General features: G+C 35.5%; 2 protein-coding genes and 1 long non-coding RNA gene across 3 annotated transcripts in view; 2 read left to right on the top strand and 1 right to left on the bottom strand.

Moving 5' to 3' along the window:
* Window positions 1-183: 183 nt before the first annotated feature.
* Window positions 184-4,972, bottom strand: LOC107747410 (NADH dehydrogenase [ubiquinone] 1 alpha subcomplex assembly factor 5). The gene is made up of 11 exons (XM_016561889.1): window positions 4,680-4,972; window positions 4,548-4,588; window positions 3,253-3,316; window positions 2,982-3,029; window positions 2,298-2,401; window positions 2,181-2,220; window positions 1,909-2,106; window positions 1,738-1,798; window positions 1,294-1,377; window positions 472-554; window positions 184-360 (listed from the first exon to the last, which is right to left on the bottom strand). Exons 1-11 carry the CDS (start codon window positions 4,851-4,853, stop codon window positions 259-261), a joined length of 999 nt encoding a protein of 332 aa, XP_016417375.1. The 5' UTR covers window positions 4,854-4,972; the 3' UTR covers window positions 184-258.
* Window positions 817-10,461, top strand: part of LOC107747411 (uncharacterized) — a 21,975-nt gene continuing 12,330 nt past the window's right edge. The window contains exons 1-2 of the long non-coding RNA XR_001640802.1: window positions 817-827; window positions 5,934-5,940. This is a non-coding gene — a long non-coding RNA (uncharacterized LOC107747411). The remainder of the gene's footprint in view (window positions 828-5,933; window positions 5,941-10,461) is intronic.
* Window positions 6,602-10,461, top strand: part of LOC107747407 (ESF1 homolog) — a 7,642-nt gene continuing 3,782 nt past the window's right edge. Inside the window, exons 1-5 of the mRNA XM_016561883.1 lie at window positions 6,602-6,682; window positions 7,242-7,719; window positions 8,304-8,539; window positions 9,777-9,890; window positions 9,964-10,073. Of these exons, the coding sequence (XP_016417369.1) occupies window positions 7,278-7,719; window positions 8,304-8,539; window positions 9,777-9,890; window positions 9,964-10,073 (902 nt within the window). The 5' untranslated portion in view covers window positions 6,602-6,682; window positions 7,242-7,277. The remainder of the gene's footprint in view (window positions 6,683-7,241; window positions 7,720-8,303; window positions 8,540-9,776; window positions 9,891-9,963; window positions 10,074-10,461) is intronic.

The raw sequence follows: 10,461 nt of genomic DNA, 5'->3' as shown, positions 1-10,461 counted from the left end.
TTTTCTGGTGGTCGGTCTGAAGTTTGCTTATTTTTGACAGATCGGCAAACGAGACATTCGCCGAACCCCTTTTTGCTGGTTTTGCCTGTAAATTCATCACAAGATGGCCAAGTCAGAATCTCACTATAATTCCACTTTCGGAGGAATGCGATTGGCTGTGGTTTGTTCCATGCTGATTGATGGAACGTTCGTGTGTAATCATGTTCATGTAAGTAAAGCAGATCCGGAGTTGATTTGAGGATAAAACTTCTTCCTGTCCTAGGGTTTTTCATTGGTTTTCTGGTGGTCGGTCTGAAGTTTGCTTATTTTTGACAGATCGGCAAACGAGACATTCGCCGAACCCCTTTTTGCTGGTTTTGCCTGTAAATTCATCACAAGATGGCCAAGTCAGAATCTCACTACAATTCCACTTTCGGAGGAATGCGATTGGCTGTGGTTTGTTCCATGCTGACCAATGAAAATGCAACAGACCTGAGACTCATGAGGCTTCCAGCCAATCATGTAGAGGATCTGAAATGTAGCTGGAACTGAACCATCTTCATTGCCATACATCTCTAGAAGAAATCAAATTAAGAGAATAACACAATTTCTAGGATCGTCAGGTAAACAAAACACATTTTAGTGTCTCTACATCAGTGTTTTTTTGACAATGTTTTTTTATTTTTATTATTTTTACTCCGAAATAGACGTTTCTATGCAATAATATGTTTTAGAGATTGACAAAATTATATAAATATACATATATACATTATATTCATAACATTTCTGTGACTTTTCCAGGTCTAGAAATCACACTCATCAATCAATATCTCATACTGTATATCCAGGTTATGCAAGATCATGAAAACCCTGATTCTTGAATTAAAGGAACGAATTATGAAATACGATTTCATTTTACATCTTGATTTTTAATTGTTTTAGCTGATATCAAACCTTTTGTCTTCTTATAAATAATTTTAAGTCATCTTGCGGCCCTCTGGTTGAGAATCACTGTTCTACATAAAAGTATTCTTGTAGAAAAAAAAAATCAATACTACTGAAATTTACATGGTAATAACCTTAATTTTAAACAAACAAGTATTTAATTAAAATATAATATCAGAGGTCCTGGACTGCATTGAAGTACATGATTTAAATACATAAGTTAAATTTTAGCGTAACCACTGTTCCACATATAATTATTGTTGTCGAAAGTATAAATATGTAATAAAATAAATACAATGGAAATTTAAATTTCATTTAAAATGTTCAATCCTCCAAGCGTTCGATGCAGTTCCCAGTTTGCGGTCTCACCTTTATAAATGGCAGCTGCCGCCAGTATAGTGTCTCTGTGTAGGAGTGACTTCCTGTTCCACGCACAGTTGCTTTCACCCATACCTGAAGTACATGAATAAACTAAACACATTCTCCTTTTCATAACATAACAAGACACCAAATTTAAAGGGATACTCCACCCCAAAATGAAAATTTTGTCATTAATCACTTACCCCCATGTTGTTCCAATTCAACAATTTGTCTCCTCTGTGTCTCTCCGCATCACCGTAGCGCCATTTTGGAGAAAAAACACTAAACGCAAGCAGCGTACGCTCTTCTGTGTCAGCCGCGACACAAGGATACGTTTTCTACGTGTATTTACGCTTTGATTTGAACGAAAACACAGAAGAGCGTACGCTGCTTGCGTTTTGATTAATGACTAAATTTTCATTTTGGGGTGGAGTATCCCTTTAAAGAGTTTACCTTGTAAGTCACTCATGACCTCCAGCATACCAGGATAATGGACCTGAACTTCATCAATGTCCTGAATGACAACACAAAAACGCCCCAGTGTAGTCACACATAATTCAACTCAAAACAGATCTGCAGATTACGTAGTTGAATCAGCGTAATCAAACGTTGAAATATTCATACCACAGTGAGCATTTTGAAGCCGGCCTGTCCCAGCAGGTTGCCCAGGTCAGTGACGGCTGTGTAGGGTGAGATATGGGGCGCAAAGCCGCCCTCCCTCTCTAGCTCGGCTAACTGCAGAGAACATCGCAGCTCGTAGAGCGTCTCACTGCCGACCATTGCTCCAATGAACACGCAATCCGGCTTCAACACCTGGTGGATCTGAACCACAAAAACAGTTTTTTATATTATTTATAATGTGCAACAGGACTGCACACTTGGTTTGATCCTCATACCTGTCTCAAAGCTCCAGGAAGGTCGTTGATCCAGTGCAGACTGAGGAGACAAATACGGCTTTATAAATGACAGTTCATTCTTTAAATTTCCCATCATGCACTGGGGCAGTACTGTACCTCAGGCTGCTAAGCACTAGGTCAAACGTGTTTTCTTTAAATGGCAAAAACTCCTCATCTGCCAAAACACACTGAGTAGGCATCTCACATTTCTTCCTATTTCTCTAAAGAACAAGGACGAGAAATAAGTTTCAAAAAGTTTCACTAAGGCTGCATTTGTCTGATCAGAAATGCAGCAAAAAACATAATTCTGTGAACTTTTATTACAATTTAAAATAACTGTTTTCTATTTGCATATATTTTATGCAATTTATTCCTGTGCTGGTAAAAACTGAATTTTCACATGATCCTTCAGAAATCACTCTAATATGTTGTTTTGCTGCTCAAGAGATATTTCTTGTTCTTAGTAATGTAAAAAAAAAAAGATAATTTTATTGTTGTTTTATCGTTGTATCAATGTTGAAAACAGTTGTGCGGCTCAATATTTTTGTGGAGACCGTATTGCAAGTTCAAAAGAACAGCATTTATTTGAAATAGAAATCTTTTGTAACATTAGAAATGTCTTCAGTGCCACTTTTACTCAATTTAATGCATTCTTGGGCAAAAAAAGTATTCATTTCTTTTTAAAAAAAAAGTCTTACTGACCCCAAAGGTTTGAATGGGCAAATCTATAGCCCTTTATAAAATGTAAGGTTTATGTTGCAGCTGTGCATTAGTAAAATAAAGACATGCTTAGTCTCTTACCAGGGAAGAGTCTGAAATGTCTGTTAAAAAGAGACGTTCAACAATGTCCTGAGAAGAGAGAGAATTAGTGTAAATTTAAAGGAATAATTTACTTTCTTAAAACTGAAAAATATAGAAAACAAAGAGCTTGACAGCCTTAGTCTCCTTTCACTTAATGTGAACATTCATCAAAAAATACCTCGTTATGTATCACAACATCATGAATGTAAGTACCTAAAGGCAGATTTTCTTTTAAGGGTGCTATTCACAGGAATGTTACGAACGGTTCTACCTTACTCAAATGCTCCGCGATGTGACTCTTCCCACATCCTACATCCAGAGCCAGAGGGAAAGTCCTGCAATGACATTCAGGGATCAAAAATTAAAATGTTGTTATTATTTACTCACCCTCATGTTACTCAAAACCCACATGACTGTATTTATTCTTGTGAAAACAAACAGGATATATTATTCAGGATGCCAAAGTTGCTGTTACATTGAAAGCGGATGGGGACTGGAGTTGTTGAGCTCTCAAAACTCTAGCACTCTCTATTCTAATTCTATTCTTTAAAAAAAACGTGCCCCTTTTAGACTTGCACTCTATTCATTTTTCTAACTGCTTGTTTTCTTTTTTAAAAAAAACTAACACTAGCTTCTCTATTCTTTTTGTATTCTATCTGTTTGTTTTCTTTTTATTTATTATACAATTAACAAAAAGCAAAAAAAAAGCCCTATAACACTAGCTTGCTCTATTCTTTTTCTATCGGTTTTCTTTTTATTTATTATATAATAAAAAAAAAAACTTGCTACGTGTACTGCGTTAGGCTAACTGAGACTTGTTATAGCACTTGCATATCACTGCTCTTTTGTTGGTTTTAATTGCTTCCATTATCCTTATTTGTCGCTTTGGATAACAGCGTCTGTTAAATGACCAAATGTAAATGTAAAATGCAAAAAAATACTTACATTTGTCTGTTCATTACCCATATCTATCAAAGGACTTCAGAAGACTTGAAATATAGCACACAAGTAGTATGGACTACTTTCATGATGCTCTTTCGGAGCTCAACAGCCCCAGTCCCCATTCACTTCTATTGTATGGTAAACAGTAGTGCTGTCAAAATCCAAAATAAGTTTTTGTTTACATAATATATGTATGTGTACTGTGTATATGTATTATGTATATATAAATACACACACATGCATGTATATATTTTGAAAATATTTACATATATATACATTTATATTATATATATATTTAATATATAACAACATTTTTCTTAAATATATACATGCATGTGTTTGCATTTATATATACATAATAAATAGACACAGTACACACACATATTATGCAAACAAAAACATTTATTTTGGATGCGATTAATCGCGATTAATCGTTTGACAGCACTAGTAAACAGCAGACTGGACATTCTGCTTGATATCTGCTTTTCTGCTCCACAAAACAAAATAAAGTCATACAGGGTTGAAGCGACAAGCCAGTGAGTAAAATGATATTTTTGTCTGAACTATTTCTTTAAGAACTAATGTCAGGATGTTTAAAAGGTATTTTAATAAGCGGGCAGTGACCTTGAGACATCATAAACTCTGTCTGCTAATCTGCTCCCCACCTGCAAACACAACGAAAGCAGAAGTTCATTCACACAGCTTCAGTTCTCCGAGAAACAGACGGGCCCATCAGACGGTAAGAAACCACCTCACCTCGTCTCGGATGTAATCGTATTTGTCGCTGTCTAGTAAAGATGAAGCCCATTGCTTCTGCCTACGCTTCATGCTCCTGTCAAACACGTTCATAGCGCCTCCCTGAGAGGAGAGACACCTCCATCCCCTCCACAGACATCGCAGAGCCCGGAGGCTTTTCACAGTGAGACTCATGCTTCCGTGCTAATTCTCGTTTTCTCTGGCTGACAACTCTTTCAAAGACAGTCCTCTGCGTGCCTCTAAACGGAGGGGAGCTCAGCTCTGCGTCACACAACAGAGACTGTGTCTGAGGTAAAACCTGGACTGGATCAGTCCCGGACACTGGAACATGGGCTGGAGTCAGTTTGAAGTTCAGCCAAACTTTCAAACCAGGGCCGTCGCCGGAAAATTCTCAATGGGGGGCATTTTGTTTTCATAAGGGGGCACACTTTTTTATGATCTCAGAAACAGACATTCACCAAAACAATAACGACCTGTATTATAACTTAAATTGATCAAGTTCTATATTAAAACAGATTAAAAAAGATAGTTCAACCAACAACAATTCATAAGAAAAAATCATCATACTTACGTTTCAGGTTGCTACAGCGTGTTTTTGCAGCGTTTAGCAATGTAGCCAATCATCTGTCGACTTTTGTGTTAGATGTTATATTATGACTTTTATGTATTTATGTTAGAATCCAGTCACCGCTCAAATCGCCGGAGTTTTGTTCTGCACGCTCGCGAATCCTTTCTTTGAGTGTAGAAACTTTTTTCTATTCTATTCTATTCTATTCTATTCTATTCTATTCTGCAAAACAACATTCATTGAGTCGGAAAGGGGGGGGGAGTTGAAATAAATACAGAACAATTGACAGATACAACATATAAAGTGTGGCTTTAGTTTGAATTTCATTTTTCTTTGTTAAAGGTAAGTAATAGTAAAAACAATAATAAATGAAATAATAAATTATAAGCAGTAAAATTGCTAGTAAATTAGTGATTATTAAAACAGGAGTCGCAGTCACATTTTGTGATATAAAACTGATGAATAATGAAACTAAAGCATTTCTTATCTGTAAGTTTATATTATATTATATTATATTATATTAGCCTATATTATATTACTGTAAGTCTATTTATATTTCCAGCAACAAACTCACAATAGCCTCAGATTAGTGTTTGGTATCAATTATAGTTTTATTCATATTTTGAATTGATTTTTATTTTTATTATTTTACTTTGAATAATTTGAATTGTTTTGAAAAGTTTTAGTAATTTTGTTGTTTTGTCATTTTTATAACTTGAAATAATAAATTATAAGCAGTAAAATTGCTAGTAAATTAGTGATTATTAAAACAGGAGTCGCAGTCACATTTTGTGATATAAAACTGATGAATAATGAAACTAAAGCATTTCTTATCTGTAAGTTTATATTATATTATATTATATTATATTAGCCTATATTATATTACTGTAAGTCTATTTATATTTCCAGCAACAAACTCACAATAGCCTCAGATTAGTGTTTGGTATCAATTATAGTTTTATTCATATTTTGAATTGCTTTTTATTTTTATATTTACTTTGAATAATTTGAATTGTTTTGAAAAGTTTTAGTAATTTTGTTGTTTTGTCATTTTTATAACTTTTTTAATGTCTATATTCTAATGTCTAATTAGTTTTTTGTTTTAGTTTTAGCTGTTCTAATACACCAATTTAAACATAATGAGAAATGTTGACTGAGATCAAATAAAAATGATTTTTATTAAAAACTAAAAATTCTATAGAATATTTATATTCTTTGCTCTTCTGTGTCTATATATTATGTATATATCGTCTTTAGTTTTACGAATCTACACGGAATGTCAAAGTGAAAGGAAACACTCGTCTGGTGTGTTTTGAGCCCTTCGTCTCGCCGTATGCAAAAAAGGGCGTGGCTTCTCAAATGTAACGGAAGTAGTAAAGCATCACGGGAAAACACGTGTGGAGCTGTGCCGTAAACTCGCACGAAAACCCAGTCGGTCAGTATTGGCCTTTATATATGTTTTTATTTACTGCGCAGTCAGTTTTGTCCTGAATTCTTGGGGTTTTCATAAATTGCAATGATGTTTTGTCAGTTAACGACTTGCACAGTGTTTTAGTTATTTGTCATTACAGTCTGTAGAATGTGTGCTGTGCGAATTACAGACAGACACTAAACAAATAAATACAGAATATCACAACATTTGCATACAGCCAAATGACAAGTAAACATTATAAACTGTAATTTGACAACATGCCTCCGTTTTTGAATGAAGTTAAATCGTGGTAATACTGAAATATAAAGTTTGATAACAAGCACCACTCTACCTTTTTCATAATTTATCAGTGTCTTTGTGTGACTTAAGAGCGCTTGTTGAAATCTGATTGAATGAAATGAAAACCGATTTAGTTGGACTTGAGTGTTTTCTATACAGATGGAAACATGAACCACATTATTTTGGGTTATCTGTGTAAGAAATGTTTCACGACATTTCTTTTAATGAATATACACTTGGTTTCACATGTACTTGAAATGCACCTCTTCTGTGTTTTTCACAGGTTGATGCTTTCATCAGGCTCTTCCAAATAATCACCATGGCCTCCAAAAACACTGTAAGCGGTGACGACCGCTTCTCGAAGGTCCAGAAGGACCCTCGCTTCTGGGAGATGCCCAGCAGAGAGCGCAAAGTCAAAATCGACAAGCGTTTCAAGTCCATGTTCCACGACGAACGCTTTAAACTGAAGTATACAGTCGATAAACGCGGCCGACCCGTCAACCAGACGTCCACCGAGGACCTCAAGCGCTTCTACAAGCTCTCTGACTCCGAGCAGTCAGACGAAGAAGAGGAGAACGAGCAGACGGAAAAGCCCAAGAAGGAACAGAAAGTGAAAAAGGCTGATGAGGAACCTCAGGTTGAGGATGAAGAAGAGAGCGATGAATCTGAAGAGGAGGCAGACACCGAGAAGATCCCGAAGACAAAAGAAGCTAAGAAAACGAAAGAGCCGCTGGTAAAGGGAGTGAGAGTGTTTGAAGAAGGTACTGCATTAACTTTATTTTATATATGTGACCCTGGAGCACAAAACCAGTCTTAAGTAGCACAAGTATATTTGTAGCAATAGCCAACAATACATTGCATGGGTCAAAATTATCGATTTTTCTTTTATGCCAAAAATCATTAGGATATTAAGTAAAGAACATGTTCCATGAAGATATTTTGTAAATTTCCTACTGTTAATATATCAAAACATAATTTTTGATTAGTATTATGCATTGCTATGGACGTCATTTGGACAACTTCAAAGGTGATTTTCTCAATATTTAGATTTTTTATTTTCACCCTCAGATTTTCAAATAGTTGCATCTCGGCCAAATATTGTCCTATCCTAACAAACCCATACATCAATGGAAAGCTTATATATTCAGCTTTCAGATGATGTATAAATCTCAATTTCCAAAAATGGACCCTTATGACTGGTTTTGTGGTCCAGGGTCACATATTCATTATTAATCTGAGTAATGTATCTGATTGTTTTGTTTTAAAATGGATCTTCTGAAGACAGTACGAGTGGTGTTCATTTATGTTATTTATGGCTTGATGCCGTTTGTATTGTTTTTAACAGATGAGGACGAGGAATCTGGTGTTGAAGAGGAGGAGGAGGCTGATGAAGATGACGAGAGTGAGTCAGGTGATGACAGCGACAATGGACCCGATCTGGCTCGAGGGAAGGGTAACATTGAGACCAGCTCTGATGAAGATGATGATGATGATGAGCTGGAGGAATGTCTGCGCCATGAGGAAGAGGAGATTGAGCATGACTGGGGAGAGATGTGGAAAGATGCTCCACGCAGTGACAACGTGAGATTCATCCCAATGCTTTATTAATCATAAACTGCTGTTCAGAAGTTAAATGTTTGAAAGAAGACTCTTACGCTCACCAAAGCTGCATTTCTTTGATCAAAAACACAGTAAAACTGTAATATTGTGAAATAATAATTGTTTTGTATTTGAATATATTTTAAAATGTAATTTATTCCTGTGATGCAAATCTGAATTTTCAGCAGCAATTACGCCAAAATATATATATATTTAAATTATTTTCAGTGTTGAAAAGTTTTTGCTGTTTAATATTTTTGGTGGAAACCTCCAAAAACCTATTTTTCAGAATTCTTTGAGTATAAATTTCATAATACCAGCATTTATTTGAAATAGAAATATTTGGTAACATTATACATTTCTTCATTGTCACTTTTGTTCAATTAAATGCATCCTTGCTGAAAAAAAAAGTATTAATCTCTTTCTAACAAAAAATTAACTGACCCCAAACCTTTAAACAGTAGTATATTTATTAAATAAAAATATGATTTAATATTATTTGTGTTATATAAAATATATTTAATAAAGTAATTTCTATTATATTACAATTGTATCAAGAAAAACAGCCATTACGATTTTTTTCAATGTGATATTATTTTAACTACATCTAAACACATTTTCTTAACCAAATTTATTTTTGTAGCATGATGCAGGTAAAATAGTTATTATAAAACGGATAGTTCCAGTCCTTGATTCTGATTGGCTGAGCCACGTTCGAAGCTGTTGTAAATTACACTACAAACATACACCTTTTTTTACGTTTGTCTGTTGCTTGGCAACAGACGGGGGTTTTAGCGCATAACAATGCCCCTTAGCTGTTATAAATTCACTGTAAACCACGGCTTCTTGGGGCTTATTGCTTTACTACACAAAATGTATTTTAAAAAAGTATTCATATATGATTCTAGTGTTTGTTGGGTCAAACTTTATTTTAAGGTCCAATTCTCGCTATTAACAAACCATTAACTATGACTTCTGCCTCAATAAACTGCTGTTTATTAATAGTTAGTATGGTAGTTCTTAAGTTTAAGTATTGAGTAGGATTAAGGATGTAGAATACGGTCATGCAGAATATGTGCTTTATAAGTACTAATAAACAGCCAATATGTTAAAAATAGGCATGCTAATATAAGCAACTAGTTAATAGTGAGAATTGGTCCTCGTACTGAAGTGTTACTGTTTGTTGCTGGTGTGTTATTTCCTATGTTTGTGTGTTTAGACTTCCCGACGCTTGGCGGTTTGTAACATGAACTGGGACAGACTGAAAGCTAAAGATCTTCTGGCTCTCTTCAGTTCGTTTAAGCCCAAAGGAGGCGTGGTGCTGTCTGTGACGGTAACTATCACATCAGTTTCCTGCACAATCTCATAATCTCATGTCAGTCTGATTGGTGACGTGTGTGTGTCAGATCTATCCGTCTGAGTTGGGGAAGGAGAGGATGAGTGCAGAACAGACTCAGGGTCCGCTGGAGCTCACCGGCCTCCCGGAGGACCCTGATGCCGACACAGACGAGCAAAGGTACCAGCCACAGTCATTGTCTGGAGCTGGTCAGATTCTTATTGGGGTTTGGTCGACCAAGATTTGCAGTGAGGGGAATCCCAGAATGCATTGCAAACAAGCTTAGTGAAGAAAATCTGTTCTAGATGGCCAATATTTATTTAACACATTCTTATTAGGCATGGGCGATAAAACGGTATCGATATTTATTGACGGTACACCTTCTTCGATAACGATATAAAAAATGTTCGATATAGTGCACGATATAGGCACGTGCTGTGAGTGACGCAGACAACAAACACGAACATGAGTGCTGTGCCTGCCTGTGATGAGGAGATTGTGAATAAAAAATTAATATTAGTCGAATTTAAAATAAACATTTGCATTTGAATGCAAAAATAGTACAATC

The sequence above is a fragment of the Sinocyclocheilus rhinocerous genome, unplaced genomic scaffold (assembly GCF_001515625.1).
Source record: "Sinocyclocheilus rhinocerous isolate Xijiao unplaced genomic scaffold, SAMN03320098_v1.1 scaffold229, whole genome shotgun sequence".
In the NCBI taxonomy this organism is placed as follows: domain Eukaryota; kingdom Metazoa; phylum Chordata; class Actinopteri; order Cypriniformes; family Cyprinidae; genus Sinocyclocheilus; species Sinocyclocheilus rhinocerous.
The sequence above is the reverse complement of the archived record's forward strand: the minus strand, read 5'-3'. Positions and strand labels throughout refer to the sequence as shown.